The 24,084-nt window shown below is 38.8% G+C and overlaps 1 protein-coding gene across 1 annotated transcript in view; it reads left to right on the top strand.

Moving 5' to 3' along the window:
• The window catches only part of CFTR (cystic fibrosis transmembrane conductance regulator), a 126,067-nt gene that overhangs the window by 986 nt on the left and 100,997 nt on the right, over window positions 1–24,084 (top strand). Inside the window, exons 2-5 of the mRNA XM_018573973.1 lie at window positions 15,981–16,091; window positions 17,861–17,972; window positions 23,626–23,841; window positions 23,935–24,024. Of these exons, the coding sequence (XP_018429475.1) occupies window positions 15,981–16,091; window positions 17,861–17,972; window positions 23,626–23,841; window positions 23,935–24,024 (529 nt within the window). The remainder of the gene's footprint in view (window positions 1–15,980; window positions 16,092–17,860; window positions 17,973–23,625; window positions 23,842–23,934; window positions 24,025–24,084) is intronic.

The raw sequence follows: 24,084 nt of genomic DNA, 5'->3' as shown, positions 1-24,084 counted from the left end.
AATTATTATAATTATTAATTATTATTTTTATACAGGATTTATAAAGGGCCAACAGTTTGAGGGAGGCAGTTACAATACAATTTTAATACAGGAGCACAGAGTCGGAAACAGTCAGAGAAAATTGACTCATTCACTAAATTTTTTTCACTTAGCTTAGTGAAACTGTATTGAGTTACGTTATCCTTTTTTTTTTTTTACTGTTAGCTGCATACCGGCATGAGCCCACAGTTTTGCACTTTTCTTCTCCTTTAGAGCAAAACACCTGCTTTTGTTTGTACCCTACAGCACATGCAATAAAGCGTTATCAGTGATTATGCTGTATAGTAAGTTCCCTTTTTATGGGTTTTGGGAAATATTTGTAAATTAGGGCTTTCGCAAGTCAAATATTACAGTGAGTACCTTGGCTTCCACATATTTATCGGAAGTGGAGATTTTTCCCATAACAAGAAAACAAATCAGGAGCATTGTTTCATTTGAAAACTAAAAACGGTTTAGTTGTAGAGGCAAGAGGTTAATTGGCTTCATTTTACTCAACTTCTTTTTGTTCCTCTCTTCTGTTGACCAATAACTACTACTGAATGACCAATAACTTCGTATTTATTATCTGTCCTCAATAAAGATAGCTGTTTGCATGCAGATACTACATCTTTAAAGAACACATAATACAATGCATGATGATTCAGCTTCAGCAGATTGTGCACTTATCAGTTGTTATCTTTTCACTTCTTCCTAGTTCGCTTACTGAATTTCCCTGAATTTTTCTGTTTCAGCTGGATATATATATATATATGGAGCAGATTTGCATTGCAACCAATCAACTTCTATCTCACATTTTCAAATCTTACCTAAGCAAACTGGAGAGAGATGCTGATTGGCTGCTCTGGGCAACTGCTTCATATTCTGTGATCTTCTAATGTGTACACACCACTGTGTTGGGATAAATGTGTTATAGTACTGAAAATGTAAGGGTGCCCATATGAAGAACAATGGGGGGGATTTATAAAAACTGGAGCAGACAGAATATGAAGCAGTTGCCCAGAGCAGCCAATCAGCATCTCTCTCCAGTTTGCTTAGGTAAGATTTGAAAATGTGAGATAGAAGTTGATTGGTTGCAATGCAAATCTGCTCCAGATTTGCATTGCAACCATCTTGCAAAACTAACCCATGGGTGAATATAGCAGATGCATGTTTAACCATTCTAAGGAATGGTTAGGGTCAATGCTCACAGTATTAAAAGTCATTGTTGTGTATGGTAATTACGATTATTATAGCTATGGGTCCCTTAGGAAACTCTTATTTGATTATACCGGGGGAATCCATTTATTGGACTAACCTTTAAAGTCGCTGCCATAATAGGCATAATCAGTCGATAAGACTATGCTTGTTACTTGTACAATTATATGTGAATCTATGGTCCTGGGTTGGATTCTTACCATGGAGTTTGTGTGTATTCCTCATGACTGCATGAGTTTCCTTCAGGTGCTTCAGCTTCTCCACACAAGACAAAGAAATACTGGTATAATAACAGGTTTTCATGCACAGTTTAGTGTGTATGAGCGTGTGTCACCATGGTAGGAATATTAGGCTGTGAGCTCCCTTATGGGATTGGGACTGATTTGAATGGATCAATGTGCTCTACAAAGTGCTGTACGTTGGTCAGTCCACATTTATATTTTCAGTAAACATGGAAAAACAAACTTAGCCGTTGTACTACTTTTCCAGGTCAAACATCCCTCGTACTCGCCAAACGTAGAAAGTCTGCATTTGGGGTATAGGTCCATGTGATGTATGCGGGTTTATGCAGTTACTGGCGTATACCCGTGTACAGCTACTTAGCCATTTCTGTCAATGGGCGGCTGTACGCACCAGCTGGGCTCCCTGGCCTCGGAAAGAAGTCTGGAGTTTTAGGATACATAGCTCAATGTGCCAATGTGCATGAGCCCTTACAGTATCCCAATTTTAATGTAATTTACAAAGACTTTTTAAGCTATTACCATTAACAGATAAGGTCAAAATGTGTGTGTGTGTTGTGGGGGGTGTAGAAAATGTCTACAATAACAATGTTTCTGCCTTAAAGGGCAGTAAATGATGTGACCATGCATTTTATGGGTCAGAGTGAAGTGTAGTGAATTAACCTATGTTCACATTAAATACACTATCTTGGGCAGCAGAAAGTGTTTTAAATTCATTCACAAGAAATTGCATGTTTGATTTATCTTCACTCCACTTCACACTTTAGTAAATCAGGCACAATAAGTATTTGCAAATAACCAAAGAAGTTATTAAAAGACACACTTCAAATGAGTTACTATAGCATGTGCTAGCATTACCAAATCACATATTTTGAATATGTTAGTGTGTGTGTTAACAGCTAATGTGTCCAGTGCAAACACACACACTTTTAGGAAAATATACACAGCATGTCACTGAAAAAATCTCCTCTACCTAGTGAAACAGCTGTAGGAGTACTGTAGTTGGTACCCAAACCTTAGATAACAGAATTCTGAACTGTATCAATAAACAGAGTAAAAGAATGTCAAAGTATCTCTTTGAAAACTGACTTGAAATATAGAACAGAACAGGTTGTTTCTAAGATGTAAAAATGGCATTACACTGGTCCAGGAAAACAACAATATTGTTAGAATTCTCAGTTATGGACATTTAGGCCTGGTTCACACCTGATTGTTCCGTGAACGCAAGCCAAAATGTGCGCATACGTTCGCAGAAAAGCGCAATGCGCTTGCGGTGCCATTGATTCTTAATGGCACTCTAAATGTGGCCATTTGTGCTCCCCGTTTGCACGCGTGAAAATGTGAAAGCAAAAAAAACCCCCAAAAGTGTGATGCGAAAAATACTACATGAGCTTTTTTGTCGCATTTGCAACGCGCAGGTGTGAACCGGGCCTTAGGAAGGACAATAGATGAGAATATGTGACAACACATATATAATTTAACTTTAGTAGTGAAAAGAAAGTTTTTTAGGTTAGGTAACAAGCTTAAGGTATTAGGGGCTGACTCATACATTAAAAACAATGAGCTTGAATGCCTTGCAATTGGGCCATACTGCACATGTGATTTCACAATGATTTGTAGCAGAGAAGTTTCCAGTGATTGTTCAATGCAATGTATGTGTGTCTGTTGCGTAATATAATTCACATAAATTTGGTTGTACATAGATATGGCTTAGTTTCATTACTAGTCTTTTAAAAGAAAAATACATTAGTACAGTATGAATTATCAGAACTGTACATGTAGCAGGTCCACGTAGGTCACCATCTAAAGCAGCCATATTTTAAGAATCTATATGCATAAATCTTAACAAAATTACATTTCAGCACATGTGAAACACCATTATTTACCTTAAATATCTGTGGTCATAGTAGTACATACACCTTGGACAGTGTATGGACTAGACTCAATCAAAACAAAAAACCCATGACTCCAGATCTGGGGAAAAAAGTACATTGGTGGTTTGGATTTATTTTTTGTTCTTACTGCCTGACAACTAGGTTCAAACTTCATTGGGTACTGATATTACATATATGGTACACTGCACAATGAAATAAGCACTGGCTTGTTTGCAGATTAAAACGCAAGATGTACCAGTTTAAGACTTTCAAGAAAACTGTGATATTAAAGTAGAACTCAAGGCAAAATATATATATTTTTTTTTTGCATTTGATCGAATAGGGAAGCAAGAACCTTTTCAAGTTTTATGGTCTTGGTCACCCATGAGGTAGCTTTCCCTAATTTCTTGCCCTTGTGACCACAGTCACTGAGACAAGAACTAAGAGGAGATCTCAACATGTACACAGACAGCATTAAAAACCTGGCAGAAGTTCTCTCCACTGAATAAAAAATGTTTTGGCTGGAGTGTTACTGAATGGATTTTGAATCAAAATACTTAAAAATGACAGTTGTGTAGTGCCATAAATTATGGGTGCAATAAACCCTGAAGAAATTACACAGTTTGGTTGATGATAACATGTGACATTATTTATATAAATATTTCTTACTCTTAAAGAAGAAATATCATAGTTTTGAGTAATTTTTATTTGAATTAGACTGAAGTTTTAAAGAGATGATTTATATCAGTATATATATATATATATATTTCTGCATATGAATATATAATATGTGATATACAAATACAATACACATTCAGTATATGACAAAGGATTCTCACAACATAAAGGGTTTTTGAAAAAAATAAATAAAAAGAGAACACAGCAAACATTGCCTTTCAGACACTCCGGGGTTGATTTACTAACCTTATAAACACACCACGAACATGTATACACCTCTGTAGTGTGTTCCCTCCCAGCATGATCTATGGGTGGAATCTAAACACCTTTGTAGTGTGTACACACCCAGCAGGTGTGTTGTGCAAAGCCCTGCATGAATTTGCAAGGTGATGTTGTGTAAATTAGCTCTATGTTGTGTTGCTTGCGTTGATGAATGCAGGAATGTAAATGCATGAGCTAACCATTTTTGTCTAAACTGTGAAGCAGCATTATATATGCATCATGTGCATGATTTTTCCATATATGGCATTAGTGGAAATATGTTTTTAGATACTTTTTGGTTGATAAATACGTTTTGCTGTGTAAAAATCACACGCACCTAGTGCGTGCGTGTGTTTAGGTTAGTAAATCACCCCCTCCATCTCTGAAACCTTAGACAGAGCCTCTCGGACAGAGATTCTCTGCTATTGTATTTACTTGCTTGTATAAATTATAGCTTGACCTGTTGAGCTCTGTAACCAAAAAGCTAGGAAGTGACTGCACCTGTATTTGTTCCAAAGTACAGTGGTAGTCAATGTACTGTACTGCAGTTTTTAATTAACCTTACATGATTTTGCTAGCCTTTTTAAACTCCAAAGGAAAATTTTAGATTTTGATTGGCCCTATAGGCAAACCACTCAGCAACTTCATTTGCCCATGTTCATAGTTATTGCTGATCAAAATTGGACACCTTTTCTTCTGGTTTGTGCAATGTTTCCAGTTCCTGTGCAGCAAAACAATGGATCTCTTTTCATATGGTAAAACACATTGATGGGAATTTATCAAAACTGGAGCAGACAGAATCAGTTGCCCATGGCAACCAATCAGCATCTCTCTTCAGTTTGCTCAGTTGAGATTTGAAAATGAGAGATAGAAGCTGATTGGATGCAATGCAAATCTGCTCCAGATTTTGTCTGCTCCAGTTTTGATCAATTCCCCCCTTGATACTTATTATTCGATGATCTTTTTCAACATCCTGGAAAACGTATTTTTATGAGAAGCTTCTTCTTTAAATTGTATCCATACTTTACATGAAAATCACTAAGGACATTCCGATTTGTTGCATCACTTTAAAAGGGGTTATATTTTCTATTCCACTGAATTCCTAGACTATAGTAATACATTTATTCATATTAGCTTCTCTTAATAATAGAAATTAGTACAAGTATTGTTGACTTACTGCATTCCATCTATTCCTATATTGGTCCAAATAATTAATGTCTTGAAAGTCACTTCCATTACTGAAGATGATTTCACACAGTCATGTTCAAATTGCTAAAATGTGAAAAGAGCAAACTAACTCATGAACAAAACACATAAAGTGAGGACTTCTCTCAAATTTCATTTCAAATGCTGAAGTGGAGCTTGCATTAAAAAAAATATATATATTGAACCAGGTCAATGGACATTGGTCACACTGCTGGATAAAATAACTAATTAAAACTAACCAGTACCATGTATTATGTTGAAATAGTTTATATCTGCCTTGACACACTGGTCAGTTTGATTTAGCATTCAGTCAATGGTGAAAGCTTAGCATATCCCATTGCTGGAAGACCAAGTAGGAAGTCAAATGGGAACATAGTCTGATGGCCATCTGATACCCTTTATCATAAAGCTCTAATTAGCAGTACTTCTATATCCTAATTGTTAACTCCCCCAGTATCACAGTCCCCCCTGTGGCTACTATCCCTCGTACCTTCCTTGGCATGCCTTTCTTTGCCTCCATTTATGCCATCTCCATGGCATCAATTATTGCCTCCCTGAGTTCTCTGCAAACCCTTTCTTTGACTTTAGTCATCTCTCTGCAGCAGCTGCTTTCCTTCATCCTTATGTAGGTCCTATGTTTGTCTGTCTGTCTATCTGATCTATCTATCTATCTATCTATCTATGCAAACCCTTTCTTTGACTTTAGTCATCTCTCTGCAGCAGCTGCTTTCCTTCATCCTTATGTAGGTCCTATGTTTGTCTGTCTGTCTATCTGATCTATCTATCTATCTATCTATCTATCTATCTATCTATCTATCTATCTATCTATCTACTGTATATCAGATATCTATCTATCTATCTATCCTCATCACAAAACATGAGTAATTTTACTAGGCAAATATAAGGTTTATTTTTTCGTTTTTTCCCAATAAGAGCACAATGCCATTTGGAATAACTTTCGTTATCTGTGAATTGTTTATATATTTTTTCTTACTTCATTTGTTTTACATTGCATTTTAAATACTAAAGACTAAGAAATTCTGCTGGCTGTTTTAAAGGAAAGGTATAGTTAAGTGTATAGTGTGTGTATAGTGTATAGTGATAAGTGTTAATGTTTTAAAAACCTTGCATTAGTACATAATTATATATGTACATACGCAACCATATTTACTCATTACATATGCAGACTATGCTTCCTGCTTTGCAGCACTACACAATTGTTGAGCTATTGCTGAACAATAGCTCAGCTCCTTTTCCACAGCTCCTTTTCGATATGCTAGTTGGCTGATAGTGAATAATAGCTCAGCAATTGTTAAGCCATTAAGTAATTTTAGTTGCTATTCAATTATGCCTCTAGTTATCTACAAATCTATTAATTTAATACAATAAAGAATCATAAAAGAGCAAGCATGTAGAAATGTGAAACAATATTTGCCTTATTAGCTGGCAGCTGGCTGGTCAATGGCTAATCCAGTGGTTCAGCCAGCCTACTAGGTGGAAGCTAAGAACAAATAATGCAGTATGTTTAGGGTCATGGCAAGTTAAGTGAACCATGTAAAAGGAGAATGTAACAGCCAGTTAGGCTAATTTGTAGACATAAGGGTTGATGTATACGCTGGGCAAATGCCTTCCTTATGGAATTACAGCCACTAGATAGATTTAGAAGATCATACTGTATGCATTTCCTATGCACCTTAAAACCATCTAGCAGTGAAGGCTTTATAGATTGGCCCCTAAATCTGCTGAAAATTTCCTTCTGTACTGAGAATAAAATTACTATCATATATTGATGACTATATAAAGATTTAATCTGAATTCTAACCAATATTCAGATGGTTACAATTGAGTGCATTGTCTCTGAATATAATTATTATACAATCTTTTACTGACATCTATATAATCTATATAATTTAGAGATTCAAAAATCAATCAAGCACTCTAAAGAGCCAGCTTTCACTACAGCAAACAGGACAATTCCCTTGCACTGTGAACAGCCTATTTGCCTTTCCCTATTGGTAAATCAACCCCATTCCATGCAGTGTCTCTCCAGTACTTCCTTAACAGTGTATGTCTCCATATTTTTAAGGCTTTTCTTTATTTTATTGCTGGTGTTCCCCATTAGTGAAATTCACTTTGATCTTGTATTAGTTTGCTTTACCTATTGGGGACTTTTTTTGTGTTAGGCATCTCACATATAGTACATCTGGAATATTTAAGTATTATGACTTGCTTTAGCAAAACAACAACGTAATCTGTCAACAATGTGAGGCTCTAGTTGTGATTGTTTAGTTGAAATGAAAATTGGCTTCTATTGAAGTGTTCGTGTTTCAGAAAATGCATTCATACAGAAATGTACTTGACAATACGGCAGCCAGCTGGCAGGTAACTATATTTATTTATATCAGCTGATCTTTTCTTTTAGCAAAGGAGTTTCTGAATGTTTGTATTGTCCTGGAGATTTTGCCAGCACAATCACACAGCATTATTTCATGGATCTGGAGGTGACAGAGTGACTTCTGCATAAGTGTGCAGAAGTGTGACAATTCAAAATCAAAGCATTTGGCAGCTACTCACTAAAAATTAAAAGGAGGGATTAATTAATTAATTAGGTAACTGTCTATAACCATGTTTAAAGCTGAACTCTGAGCACAAAATGTTTATCACACGCACACACACGCACATACACACACATATATAAATATATATCTTAATGGCCATAAAGGATTTAAATCCACTTTGTTTGCAACATGTCTTTAAAAAATTAGACTATACCTTGTTAAAGCTGTAGTGACATCATCATGTGTAATGAGTAGAACTGTAGACGGGACCCAGCAGGTCCTCCCATTATGGGCTGCCTGTTGAAAACAAGGGGGGGTGTATACAAGAGCAGTCACCCTGCACAAGTAGAGAGCAGCAGTGACTGGGAAAGGAAAGGCCTGCATAGAGGCAAAATGCAGATGGTGTATGGCTAGCCTTACTGCACACATCTGGTAAAATGCACAAAGGACACCAAGATTCAAGTAAGAATACACATGGCTCTTGTATTTATATAATATTTGGTTAGCTCCCTATACATTAACTAGACGAGCCAGTACACAGCCTATACACAAAACACAGCTTAAAGGAGAACTATGGGGTCAGGGGTTTTCCCCATAGTTCTCCTAAGGGTACCGGGAGGACACAAACTAGTGTCCTCCCGTCACCCAAAGCTCACTATACTGCGAGCTACTGAGACGCCACAGCTGGGACGGATCCCAACTTTACTGTCGAGATCCACCCAGCTGCGGGATTAACAGCTGGCTCTGCCTATCTAGAGGCAGAGCCAGCTGTACCCGCCCCTCCCCCATCCACTCACCTGTCAGCGCTGGAGGATCGGACAGGGGAGGGGGGGAATCCCTGCAGGGAGCCGTGAGTGACAGTCACAGCTCTCTGCAGGGATAGATCGAGAAGTGAGCGAGCGACGGTATGTGTTCGCTCACTTCCCGATCTATTGAGCCGACCTGTGACAGTTTCATTGTCACAGGTCAGCTAGAACTTTGAGGCTGAGTGATTTTCACTCACCTCATAGTTCTCCTTTAACTATTTTAGGTGCTATTGTTCTGTTGTTTCTTTGCTATTAACTACTACACCTTGCGATCATCGGACTACACTTTTCGTCCGATGATCAAACCATCGTACGATTTTCGTACAGCTGCCCCATCCTGCCCCGATTATCCCAAGGTTGGATCAGCGGTAATTAAAATAAAGCACCTGGACGAATTGCGGTAATCAACTGCACGTATTTTCGTCTGCGCATGTGCAGTGTAAATTGTATGGATTTTGACGTACGGAAACGTCACCAACCTTGCGAAAATCGTACGATCGACTGAAGTTTTCTAACCTGCTGGTTAGTCCAAAGTCGATCGATTGTACAATATTTGCGGTTGTACACTTCCCATCAACCTTACAAATATCGGACAAAAACGCGATCGCATACCAAAATCGGCTGATATTCGTAAGGTGTATGAGCACCTTTAGGGTGCTGGTTAAGTTGTGAGGATTAGGTTTAATGATTAAGTTTTAGGGTGAAGGAATTAAGGATTCATTTCAGCGGTTAGGTGAAATGTTAGGGTTTGTGAATAGTGAGTAAGTAGGATTAAGTGTAGATTCTGCTTAATGGGTAGAGATAAGTCGGGGCTAGGAGAGAGGTTATATTTGGACTTGTTTCCTTTGCTCCATTATGAGAACTGCTGCTTCGGTCTTTGGAGGTACCACCTGACACAAGTTAACTGCAAAACCATTTTTTATAATGAAGACAGAAGGACATCCAGCAGCACCAATTCTAAAATTGCTTCAATCATCACTGCTTATTCTTATAAGGGTCCATTACAAGGATCTTTTTAAGGCAAATAATAGGCAAGTAATAAAGTATTTTTCACTACTCACCTACTGAGCTTGTTAGATTTTTTTCTGTTTGAAGTTTATTATTTTATACTCAGTTCTGCATGTTAGTTCTGCTTGTAAATGCTGCATATTTCAGTTTAATTATTTATTTTTTAGAAAATGTGCAACAGCTTGAGATACAAATACCAGAGACAGATATACTCCTTAACATAGATTTGTCTCTGTCAATATTGACAAGTGTTAATTTGTACCCATAATGGGTACAAATTATTTATTTATTCCTAATAAATATTTATATCTTTTGTCCCCATCAATCATCAGTTTTTATAGTGGAAAATAGCTTTCCACTCAAAGCCTTTAATGTGGACCGGAGTTGAAAAAGTGAAGATTTGCTATATTACAAGGAACATCTAATTGTCCCTGAGCAGTAGTCTGAAAAATCTACCCTTTGTCTTTAATTGCTCCTGAAAACTAGCAGTGCATATCCTGGTATGCGATTGTGCTCAAGCACTCCTATACCTACATCATCAGCTGTATATCTGCAGTGTGAGATCTAAGGCACTGTTGCCTCTGACTGCTAGATTTAAGTGATTTGTAGTGAGATTTGGTGATGTTGCTACTGTGCTGTTCACTGTTCTCCTTGTTGGAGACTCTGACATGAGAAAGCAAAACCCTGCCTCTACCAAGATGGTCACTTCCACACAGACAGAAATAGATGAAGTAGACACCAGCGCTCCAATTTTCATCTTGTCATTTCTTCTTTATTGATATTCAAAGGTAATTTCACAATGTATAGCAACGCTTCGGAACCATGCCAGTCCCTTCATCAGGAAAATAGTGCCTTCATCAGGCAAACAAAGTGCCAAAGTCACTTTGTTTGCCCGATGAAGGGACCGACATGGTTCCAAAACATTGCTATACATTGTGAAATTACCTTTTAATGTCAATAAAGAAGAACTGACAGAACGAAAATTGGAGTTCCGGTGAATACTTCATCAATTACGGTTTTGGCTGCGCCATCTGTGGTTACGGCAGCACCCACAGATTTCGGGTAAACTTCGGTCAGGAGTGCGATGTGATGTGCATATGTTCCACCCAGACAGACACAGTGCAGAACAAGGCATGCTGAATGAGTAAGGGAGAAAGATCTGGTGCTGGGTGAGCAACCCTAGAGATAGGTAGGAAGTTGTAGACAGAAAACTCCAAAGCTAGCTTATCATGGGAAAAACAATAGTGAGCAAGCAATGTTTTCTAATCTGTCCAGTCTATGTCCCTAGCAACTCTCAGCCACGGATGTCTGCAGGTTCCCAAAAACATGAGATCTCTGTTTGTGCCTTCTGAAATCCACCAGACTGGGGGATAATAATTACATGTTTATGGCCACCATCATACCCAGCACTTCCTGACCAAAATTTTTTTAAATAATTGCACCAATACAATTGCCAATTTCTTGATTGTCGAAGAGTATAAGGACACAGTTAGGAACACTAGAAACAAATTTAGAATTTTTTAAAATTCTCCTATAATATTAAAACAGAACCTTCGGCAAGTTCAAGCTGCTTTACAGATCATCGTACTGGGTACATGCGTGAGCGCACACTGAGTAGCAAGCAAAGCCCTACAAAACAAGGTCACAGAGCAGTACTCAAGGGCCTTTATGTCTTTAGTTGATATCATGAAATTAGCACTTTTTCTGAAGACTACTTGGGTAATATAAACAATTACAGATCAACAGATCACAGTAAATAAACACAAAATCAATGGGTAGTAAGGAAAGAAACCCATAGCCTTATTTGTTTAACTATCAGATCTTCTCTCTTTAAGCTTTTGTGTAAACACCAAAGACAATCAGACAGATGTAATATTTGTGGATACTAGAAATGGCTAAACGGGATGAGACATCTAAAAACATAATAATTTCATGGCTGGATTTAGTAGATTTGATTATTCTAATTTAAAAAATTGCACTTTAAAACTACTCAATAACCTGAAAGTGATGTTCCATCTGATCTTTGTAAACGGATTACTTGGGATTGATTTCTGTCTATATGAGGTTTTTGAAAATATTTAATTGATTGTTATAATGCTGTACAGTTTCTAATCCTATGTACCGTATATCATTTAGGATATAGAATAGGGATCACTGCTCATTTGACAATAGCTAACAGTAAACATGGGAGACCAGAAACATGCAAGATACCATTACTGACCTCTTTTTAATATGCAGATTTCAGGGCTTTCCTCCTCTTCCTGGCTTCACCATTTAGTGCACCACTGGCTTTGAAGATATATAGAGAATCAAAGTCCTCAGAATTCACTCCCGGCTGTCAGAAGCAGGCTGTCGGCCGGCCATTCGGCCAGCTTTGGCTTTCACCGCGGCTCAGTCTAGCTGAGGCATATGCCAACTTTGGGAGATGTACGGGCTATAGTGAATAGCCCGTACAGCAGCCCTTCGGTTCTACTGAACCGAAGGGGTCCTGGGGCCGAAGCTAGCCGAAGGATCAGCCGAAGCTATGGCTAGATCCTTCGGCAGCTTAGTGAATAGACCCCTATGTCTTATTTTGTATAATATAAGTAAATGTGGGAAATAAATTATTGCAACTTTGTAAGCAGAAAATCTCTGTCAGCTTGTCAAATGCCGTACTGCCTTTAGTTGAATGGTGGCCACTAATGTATTGTAAACTACATTTTGTCGTGCACATTAGTGCTCAGCTTGACATTTCCAGGCTGTGGTAAAAGAACTCATCTTCACTCAGATGTACTGTATGATTACATGTTTTGGGTATACTTATTTGTGCTGTTTATAGAATAATTATTTGACTAAACTCAGGACTGTATTAAGCATTGGGCACATTAGGCACACTTCTATAGGCAGCAGAGACAAATAGGTGACTTTTCCTTGTATAATTATTGGTCATGCATTTTTTTCCATCATTAGGAAGTAGGAATAAGCATCTCATATAAGGGTATTTACACATTATTATAAGCCAGGGTAGGACCTATAAAAGAGGTGAAGACAGTGCTGTTATTGAGAGTGTGTATCTTCAGACTACACATTTGAGTCATTGCAGTGTATTCAATCAGTTATACTGATTCTAAAGTGAAGTATACTATGTGATATAAAATGTGCCTAGTCACTAACATCCTGGTGCCCAGTCTCATACCTCCCAACGGTGCCTCATTTGGAACCAAGTCCCTCTTTCCTAATCGGCTGTCCCTACTTTTGGTCTGATGTTCAGATATCTATGAGAAGGTTCTATTTAACTATGAAAAGTGTTATTTTGCACTAAAACCTTTATGCTATCTTTTAATTATCTTGTTTGCTATTTGGGAAAGCCAGTATAAAGCAAAAGTAATGGTGAAAAAAAAACAATTCTGGGTTTAACCAATCATTTTTGGCATATACATTCCTAATGTTCCGCATAACTAGGGGTGTGACAGGGGTGTGTCCATTGCCTAAATACATTGTGTGGAAAGTGTCCATCTTTTTCATTCCAGAAAGTTGGGGGGCATGTAGTCTGCATACTTGGTACTTGTTGTGTGGTCCTTGGACCCCGGCAGCCTGTAGTATGTGAAGCAGCATTGATGTACTGTATATCTCAATGTCTTCTACAGCAGATTTCCAATCTCCATCCAAACCTGTATGTCCACAATTTCTGACCATCATTTTCTTTGACTGTCCTTTCTAGCCTAACATTTACCTAACGTTACGTGCTGCAATTTGGTGATGTCAGGGGCCACATCTGTGGCCCCCCTACCTTGTAAATTGACAACCACTGCACTCATATGACCACATTGGCTCATGAGTCTGTGCTACCTTTATAGCAGAATGATAAAATCTGATACATTGATCTACAATTATCTTAACAGTACACTTAATTGCTGTATTTTAAAGCAAGATAAACCAGATTTATGGTTTGAACCTGTTGACAAAAAATTTCAGGAATGTATTTGCTGTTTGACATTTTCAGCAATGATTTGCTCTGCTGCCATAACTGTTAAATTTAACTTTCCAAAAACTATTTGGTGTATGGCCAGCTTAAGAATAGTATTTCCCTGGCTGCCTCTGCTTTTAAGACCTTCTAAATCTTTGACCTGGAACCAGCATTACAATTTGAAAATCAGTATGTCAGTACCTCAACAATGATTGAAGTCACATGATTAGCATGACAGCCAAGCAATTATAATTTTCAAATAGATACGTCAGCAGTGGCAGCCTCCATTATTTTTGTACAGATTTTAGAAAAATCCTAACTTAGATTATTTCAGCTTTTAGATACTGCAAAGTAAACTGCTAAAAGTTGCTTATTAGAATTGACTTGGTAAGATTTCAAAAGTTATAATGTTTTTCACTTTTATTCAAGAAGTTGAATATTTGGTCTAAAGGTGATGCCTTGTGGCTGGGTTTCTAGAGTAGACACTGTGTAGAAATACTACTCATGCATTAAAATCTGATCGTTGTTTGCTGTGGCTGAGTTCAGGAAATGGATTAAGTTGGCAGATCTGTGCTGTGAGATATCACTCTTTAACTAGAAAGATTTTCTACATTTCAGTTAAAGAGAAACTGAACTCTGGAAGCTGTGCTCAAAAAAAGGCAGGCAGAGGGCAAAATACTAGTAACCAGTATTGCCCGTGGTCTCCTTGCAGAAGATCGTTACTCATGATTAACTAACTATTGTTCTGCACTGTGTCCCTGTATGGAGGCAGGCATTTTGGTAGAGGGAGGTTTTGCTTCCTTTTGCCAGAGCCTCCAAAAAGGAGAACAGTGAGCAGCACAGTAGCGACATCATCAAATCTTACTCCAGGTAGCCTAAGACTAGCAGTCAGATGCAGCAGTGTCTTAGATCGCACACTTCAAATGTACAGCTATGAGGCTGTAGATACTGGAGTGCTTAGGCATCCTCACACACCAGTAAGTGGACTAGTATTTTTCAGGAGGAATTTAAAATAAAATATATATTATTTAGGGTACTGCTTAGCCTGCTTTTGAGTTCAGGTCCACTTTAAAGTGGTACCCTTTTCTGAATCCAATTATTGATTTCTCTATCTATTATCTAATGATTGTGGAAATAACCTCAGTTTTGGCTTCATTTTATGATAATTATTAGTGCGGTTTCTTTTTGGTTGGGATAATAATAATAATAATAATAAGCAACAAGGTCCTATTTACATTTTGTCTGGGATGCAGCTTAATATAACTGGTAGGATGATAGTGTAACATAGGTATTATTATAAATCGAGCTAATCCACCTTCTCCATGCTTTTTTCCTAGAGGGCCAACTGTGTCACTCTTTGTTTGGAGGATAGATTTTTTTTTCAGCCCCCGTTACAAAGTAGCATAAAAACAGTTTGTCCAAATTAGGACTGTTATGATCCTCCATAATTGCATAATAATCACTTGCATTGTTACCCCAGATCTCTTTTTCTCGAGTATGTGTGACCGAATATTTCTGTATGTGGTTTTATTTCCTCTGTCATAGAACTGCCCTAAGCATCATCAGGTTTCATGTTGTGTTGTCAAAGAAAGGCACAGTGATGAAATACTATTTTACTAGCAATGAGCCTGGTGCATTTATCTTTGTATGGCAAATTGCAAATCCAGTCAGAACAAACAACTGTTTCTGGCAGACCCTGCTTGGAGGATATTGCTTCAGATTGTGTTGATACATGGGATTTACTTGCACAAATGATTCGGTATAATTTCATAGAAAATGTTAAGAGTCGATTAGAAGCAATTGTCTGAATGTCATCAAGTGGGTGAAACCTGATTCTAAAATTTTCATTGACAGATTAATCCAATCAAACAACTTTGAAAAAATAGTCCAATTTCAAATGCAAAGTATTGTGATTGGAGCTAGGTCTGTCAAAATCGTAACATTTAATTATTTAAATTATTTCTCATTCATACACTGCAAAGCTGTGCCAGTACAGTCATGTACTATGATATGTGAGAATTGGAATCAGAATAGGGCTTTTACATTTAGAAAATTAAATTCAAATTTTTTGAAAATTGATGAGTGTGTAACCAACATTAAAGTTTAAGTTGCATCCATGATTATACCTGTTGACTATGTGTTAGTAAAGCATGTGTTGTGTTTTGTTTCAGTTGGACCAAGCCAATTTTAAGGAAAGGTTACAGGCAGCGATTGGAATTGTCAGATATTTATCAAATTGCCACTGAAGATTCTGCCGATAATTTGTCTGAACGGCTTGAAAGGTAAAGGTATCTTTATGTGCCTTTAACAAGGTACACCAACCTACACATATGTATGCCACTAATTTCTCATTCAAGTGTCAGTCTTTTGGCAATAAGATATAAGCACAGGTAGCTAGATAACAGCTATGCAACAGAGAAAATAAGGGTTGGGGTTAATTTATTTATTTTTTTCCATCAAGATAAGCCAGTGCTGGAGGTATAAGGCTATGCTCTCATTGTTTTTTCCATACAGCTCAGTTATCATTCACCTTTGATGTAGGCATGGTTACAGAATATTTCCCTTTCCTTAGGTTTAGGGACCGGAGGAAGTAACAATGGACTTCAATTGCGTTTGAAGTCCATCGTTACTTCCTCCGGTCCCTAAACCTAAGGAAAGGGAAATATTCTGTAACCATGCCTACATCAAAGGTGAATGATAACTGAGCTGAATGGAAAAAACAATTGGATCGTGGCACAGACAGGAAAATATTATGTATCCTTCATTGAAGAGCACAACAAGACGGTGGATGGATGCCTCAGCCCTGAGAGCTTCTGTTTGAGCGGTTTCCGGCTGCTTATCATTTATATTTATTTATTAGAATTATTTTATACTTATATTTAATTAATTTTAGGGTTTATGACATTCAACACATTATATGTTGCGGGCGCTGCATAATTTGTAAGTTATTTGTTTTGACCCTACGGTCGATTTTGCTGCAGCCTTCAAACTAAATTGGCACACTAGCACTTATACACTTTTCTAGGTCCATCGCAGAATCACTTATATCTATATGCTCTCATTCTTGCTTGTGTATGTATAAACATACATATTTATGTAACGGTCATGGGGTAAACAAAATCTCAGGGTGATTGGAATATGTCTATATATCCAACTATCCAACAGGTACATTAGGGGAGATATAGTGACCATAGAGAGATACTTCATAGCTCCTATATGTTCATTGTGCATGTTTTACCACATATTCAGTTTTAGTTTTTGCCTATGGATGCAGTGTACGGCTGATTCCCCTTTGAACTCCATTCAAAATACAGAGAAAAGAATGTCACCATGGCTGATAGCATGTATCACTTTCCTAGGATAGAAGTATCCATATATAACTGAAATTTTACATCCTTTAGTGGCTGGATTCAAGGAACTTTAGTACGGTCAACTTGAAGAGTTGCTCTAAATCGTATCAAAACACATTTTATATTTACTTACAAGATAAAAAAAAATGTAATCACTTTAGGCAGCCTGACAACATATTCTTTTTTTTCTATGACACTACAATGAGAAATAATAACAATAAGAATGTAAGAAAAGTTCTGGTATCACTTTTTTTTCTGCAATGATAGATAACATGTTATTCCACCAACAAGTCATCTTTGTCTGCATTGTTACCAGTTAGAATAGTCTGCCTTTGTTTTCGTCTTGCAAGGGACTGGAAGAACTCCAAAAGCTTTATTTGCCTATTATTTCTGCGTTGGTCTTAAGAAGCTTGGAATTTTTTTTTTAAACATACAATGTGACCTTTACATGAATTAACTCCCTGCCATGAGATATATGGTCAGGTTTCTAAATCTGCCAAATATGTGAATGAACTGGTGGTGGACTTACATTTTAGCACCATGAAGAATGGATCCCACTGAGATACTAAAGCTCCAGTTTTATTAGCATCCTTACGTGCACTATCTGAGTTTCCCTGGAAATACCTGGGAATGAAGCAATATGCTCCAAGTGTAAACGCTACTGTTGATGGATAACTGTCTTGTTTTGTGTTTTCTTTCAGAGAATGGGACAGGGAACTGGCAACGTCAAAGACCAACCCCAAATTAATAAATGCACTGAAGCGATGCTTTTTCTGGAAATTTCTTTTTTACGGCATCTTATTATATCTTGGGGTAAACTAAATGTGTTTTATCTACTACAGTTTTTTAAATAATAAATATTATAAATACAAATTAGATTTTTTTTTTTCCACAGTTTTGCCAATAATAATGTGTACATAATTAGTGTAGCTAACAGAAAGTAATTCATAATAAATTATTTTATTTGTCCTGATTTATAGGGTATATCACATGTCTGGGATTTCAGTTTATTTTGGGAGTTATAGGTCACAAAATACAAGGAGTGAAATACAATTTTAGTGTTAAACAATTTTAGAATGTGGTAGGCTTGCCTGCTAACTTTAATAGTATCCTCGGCACGTTATTTTCTTTTTTTTTAAACTTTTTTTAACTTTTGTCCTTTTTCTAAAAAGGCCGAGTGAATAACCGACCCGAAGTGAAGTGAGCCGAACGCTGTTCAGCTATTCACTTCAGGCTTGTACGGCTGATTTCAGCCGTACACCGACTAAAATCAGCCGTACATCGGCTTGCTGCGGCTGGCTTCGGGTCTGCCAAACATGCTCAGCAGGTGCAGAAGGAGTTCAACATTTGGATCGGCTGAGCCGAACCTTCGGCAGGCTACTCGGTGCTGTTCGGCCTATTCTCATAGATGCTGAACAGCAGTGAGTGAATAGCCGAATGCCGCTGAGCGACATTCGGCTCGGCTATTCTGCTCGGTACCTTCTGTGGTACCGAGCAGAATAGAAAAACAGTTGAAAAAGTGAAAACATTATAAAACGATTAGGCGGAGCTAGCAGTGACAGCTAGCTCCGCCCAACTGTTTTCTATTGGCCGGGACCAGCTGTCATTACAATGAGAGCTTGTCGGAGCCGGCGGGGATATGAAAGCCGACTCTGCTAAGCTCTCATCCTAATGAAAGAACAGCGTCCGCTGGTCTCCTAAGCTCTCGTCGTAATGACAGATTGGCGTCCCTGGTTACCCATCTTATTAAGGGGCTGGGGGCTTCATGCAGGGTTCTGCTACCTCCTCCCTGGTCTATGTGCCCACCACTAGGGTGTCCACCATGATCCCCAGCCTGCCTTACCTCCAGAGCAGCGGCCATTCTCAGCATGGCAGTCCGGTGTCTGGACACAACATGTGGGCACAGGTTGGGGCAGAGGGCTCACCCTAAAACCCCGGGACCCCTCACCAGCCAGTGTATCCCCTCTTCGCCTTCTCCTCCAACCTCAGTTACACACCGAGAACCCGGCGAAGAACACCGAGAACCCATCTGTCATTACACACAGAACCCGGCGGAGCCGCAGTGATATCACTGCGGCTCCGCCGTGTGCTCAGTGTAATGACAAAACGGCGTCCCTGGTTACTTTGTAACCAGGGACGCTGATCTGTCTCTGCAAGTGGCCAGACCCAGCCGTGAGATGACTGCTGGCTCCGCCCAGCTGTCAGGAGCAGGGGGTCGGCCGGCCGTGCGGCAAGCTTCGAATTTCACCGGGGCTCCATCGAGCCGAAGCATATGCCTTCAGCTCGACTGAGCCCCTCAGCCAACTTCGGGAGCTGTACGGGCTATAGTGAATTGCCCGAACAGCAGCCCTTCGGTTCTACTGAACCGAAGGGGTCCTGGGGCCGAAGCTAGCCGAAGGATCAGCCAAAGCTATGGCTAGATCCTTCGGCAGCTTCGTGAATAGACCCCTATGTATTCTCCTCAGAGATACTATGTATCACCGGCTTCCAGCTCCACAACACAATGAGCTAAAAGCTTCTTCAGTGCCTGTAACAGCAGACTGATCACAGCGATCATCTATCGCAGTGATCAGTTTGCTGTGGCCACCTAAATTGCTTTTGAGGGTCTGTCTTGGACCCCGAGGGACCCAACAACATAATTAACTCAATGAGTGCTGGTCCATGCATGGACCCACGCTTATTGTGTCGCTTGACAGGATTATTCCGCCACTGGTTGTTAAGGAACTGAAAGACTGTGACAAAATAATCCTGTTATCGGTCGGAAAGGGGTTAATATTCCTATACATGTCTTGGATCAATATTTATTCACAAATTTTAGAGAGATTTATTAATATTGTGGCTTTGCATGATCTTATCTGGCTATTCTTAGTTCCCACTAGAACACTGAGTAATTATTTCATATTATATGTGCTCACAGACTCATGCAGTTATGACTGCAGGTGCTATACTTCCCTCAATGCACATAGTACAGTATGTTCACACTTGTTTCTTTTGCTGGAGGCGAGTGACATGACACCACATTAGAAGTGAGTGAGCAAGTTTCTGGCTGGACACCATCCAGCTCATTTTTGTAGCTAACAAAAGCTCTTGTAAATAAACTCACAACAGAGATCTGGTAAGTAACATACAAATTATGATGGCAAACACTGTCGGTGGGCTTTAACTGATCATGTCTTCTCCTAACTGGGCAATTTTTTTTTAGCTTTTGATAGTGTAGGAGAGGGTTTGCACCCATGTCAGTTTATTGCTGTGTCCCCAATCTGGAGATTAACTGTCACCACGACTGAAAGTTAGAGAAAGTCCAAAATGATTTGTTCTGACCAGAAAAGAAATAGAGGTGACATTTTGCAATGTGGACACTTTTGATGACAAAAGGCTAGATAAGTGTTATCCTTACTTTGGAGATATTTTCTCTGACCTTCTGTTGTGTCTACAGGAAAGGAAGTGAATGGAAATCTTACCAACATACAAATGGAAAAATAAACTGACAGTTTCAACCCTTCCTTACTTACTTACGCTAAAAAAAAAATAAAAAAAATATATGTTTATGTATAATGCCCCCCCCCCCCACAGCGTGAGTCGAGTAACATCCCTAAGTCAGTGCTGACTGTTGTCAAGTGTACTATGTGCTCTTTGACGAGGCAATGTCACCTCAACCCCTGTCACAAGAATAAATGCAGCTCACACTTACTGGAGTGCAAGATGCCTGCCCCCCCTGCACTCCAGGCTTCCTCCTATGAATCTAAATCAATGCAATGATGTAGGGGCTGGAAGAGGGAGCCCCAAAGTGAAGCAGGTAACCTTGCATCCTAAAACCCCTGGGTTTGTGGATGTTGAAGAGACTTCAGGTAGCGCTGTATCTGGAATACAAAGCAAAACAGTGGTATGGGCAAAATTACTAAAATACTTATTTTCTAGGAAATACGTTTTTTTATCTTTTGGCCAATTCTGAAGGAACCGGACGAAATTCGCCGCATTGGTGACCCTATTCCTTTGGCAGAAGTTGATCATTAGATCGACTATTGCAGAAGAAACATATTGGAAACAGCAGGGGATTCATCCATCCATGCTACTTTAGCCTGGATGGAGGAATCTATTATATTTTTTTAATTCAGTCCGCAGGTTGATGAATAAAATATACCTGTGTATACCCTACATTAGTTAAAGATGGGAGACTAAGCAGCACCCACTGGGAGGAACTTGAGTGGGGCTGAGAGGCCCAGTACACAATGGCGACAAAGAGCAGATCTGGCAACCGTTTAAGGAAAAAAACCTCATCCACATCTGAAAGGTGTATTTCAGTGTAGTGACACCTGAAGAGGTGCATACGAGTAATTACTTGATATTGTAATCTATATTTGGTGGGCCCTCCCAGCACGCCCATACCACACCCCTTACAGTATACATAGAAAACGAAAAAATTGGACTTTTAAGGTACTCGGTGCAACACCAGATCTCATAATTTGATCAAACGTAATATTTTATTCAATAGAAAAATTAAAATGTGGTAAAATACATATTATGTACACGACAGTTAAAAACAATCCCACTTCTTAAAGGTAAGTGGTTACATCTCCTGTAAACCATCACACAGATTTATTGTAAACACACAACATGAGTTATCTCAACTTGAGCAATGGCATTTCATAAGGAGTCCATGTGTGGAATGCTGTAGTGGGTGGGTGTTTCTCAATGCGTTTCACCTGGAAGGCTTCTTCAGGAGAATGGAGATGAGTTATTGCCCAAAACTGGACCTAATCATCATAGTAAATACATAGATATACATAAATTCATAACTATATGCATGTGACATTAACAAATAACATAACCGTTGAAAATGTAAATGTTGCTTACACTGCTTGAAGACGAGGAAAGGGATCAAAAAGGAGGAGGTGATGTCCCAAACCGGGGTTGGGGGACCACTGGAGGAAAGCAATCATCTAGGGCCTCCACTATCATCGTGCATTAGATCTGGTAGGATAAACACAATAATGCCATACAATATTGTGGGTAACCAACCTCTTGTTAAATACAAGCAAAACAAACAGAGGAAGGTTAAGTTTTTTTTGCTTGCCAATCAGCCAATCCCTGCAGGGATTTCCTCCTCCTCTCTCTCTCTTCCTCCAATGCTTATTGAGAGCCAGAGCCAACTGTCAATCAGGCAGTGGGGTGGATCCTGGCAATATTGTCAGAATCTTTCCCGACTACAGCGCGCCTCTGCGCTGTCAGCATATAGCAGGCTATATGCCCGCTATATTCTGTCTTTGGGTAACAGGAGTACATGTACTCCTGTGAACCAAAATGAGAACTAAAGCCAAAAAAGGTTTGCCTATAGTTCTTGTTTAAATGTGGTGGCTACATTAGATTTCTTTTTTAAGCTTTTTCTTCTTTATTTTCATCTGGTGATCCTGCCATTAACAAACTTCCTGTCTCAGGGTGGCTCCACTCAATGGAGGAGCAACAGAAAAACCCTTTGGCAGAAGCATTGTCACCCTCTGGAGAGGGACAGTGTTAGATGTGTTAGCAGATTTTGATGGACTTGACTAACAAGTCAAAGTTGAATAAAAGATAACTATTGCAAGTACCCCAATCATACTATCTTATTGGTTTGTCTCAACCTCTATTTGCCAACCTGTCTTTTTTCTGGACAGCTCGGTCTGTAAAAAGAAGGAGAAAAAGAACAGACTTTATAGCACCAGGATCACCTGGTGAAAATAAAGGAAAAGAAACTAATGCAGCCAACACATTAAAACATTGATAGGCTTCTATATATTAGATTTTTGTTTCTGGGGTTATTATAACAGGTTAGAAAAGTTGTTAAAAAACACCTGCTAGAATTTTTTTTTTCACTGTAGGGACATCTGAAAATTATTTCTCTATCTCCCAAAAATAAAAGTTGATACCTGTCTAGGTTTGGTAAGGAAATCCAATTCTTAAATTCTTAAGAAGCATGTGTCTGCTAAATGTCTGCAACTGATATCCTTGGTGCACCATAGTCTTACACTGCATGCCTAAACCAGCAGTATATAGGCTACTGGGGTTATTTAATTAGACAATACCAGGAGTAAGGCTGGGTTCACACATGGGCGTATGGAATATGCGCATCTGCCGCGCGTTTTTACCGCAATTTGCGGTAAAAGAAACGTGCGACAAATGCACGTTTCCGAGGGCTATCCGGCTGTATCCTAATGGATAAGCGCGGCAAATACGCCCCAAAGAAGCTCCTGTACTTCTTTGGCCGTAGGGCGTTTTACAGCGCGTTCCTATACACTGTAAAATGGCCAGGTGGGAACCATGCCCATAGGCAATTATTGGTTTTCACATGTTGAGCGTTTTACAGCACGTAGGAACGTGCTGTAAAACGCCCAGGTGTGAACCAGGCCTAAAGGTGAAAGGCAAAGTGCAGTAACCCATAGCTACCTTGCAGATGTATTTCATATTTAAAATATTTTTTATATCTTTTTAGGAAGTCACCAAAGCCGTTCAACCTCTTCTTCTTGGAAGAATTATAGCTTCTTATGACCAAAGTAACACTGTAGAGCGGTCCATTGCTTATTACTTGGCGATTGGCTTGTCCTTACTCTTTGCAGTCAGAATGCTCTTGCTACATCCGGCAATATTTGGGCTTCATCATATAGGGATGCAGATGAGGATAGCAATGTTCAGCTTAATTTACAAAAAGGTAAGAATGAAGTATATGTTTATTTAATGTCTGTATAAGTTCTGAATTCCATCATGTGGATTGAATTGATTGTGACATTTCTGTTGCCAACAGACCTTAAAATTGTCAAGCAAAGTTCTGGATAAAATAAGCACAGGGCAGCTTGTAAGTCTGCTCTCCAACAACCTGAATAAATTTGATGAGGTAAGAGTAAAATGTGTGTTGATGCATCTTTAACCTGAATCATGAGAAGTTAAATAGTAT

The sequence above is a fragment of the Nanorana parkeri genome, unplaced genomic scaffold (assembly GCF_000935625.1).
Source record: "Nanorana parkeri isolate BGI_ZX_2015 unplaced genomic scaffold, ASM93562v1 scaffold49, whole genome shotgun sequence".
Classification (NCBI taxonomy): domain Eukaryota; kingdom Metazoa; phylum Chordata; class Amphibia; order Anura; family Dicroglossidae; genus Nanorana; species Nanorana parkeri.
The sequence above is the reverse complement of the archived record's forward strand: the minus strand, read 5'-3'. Positions and strand labels throughout refer to the sequence as shown.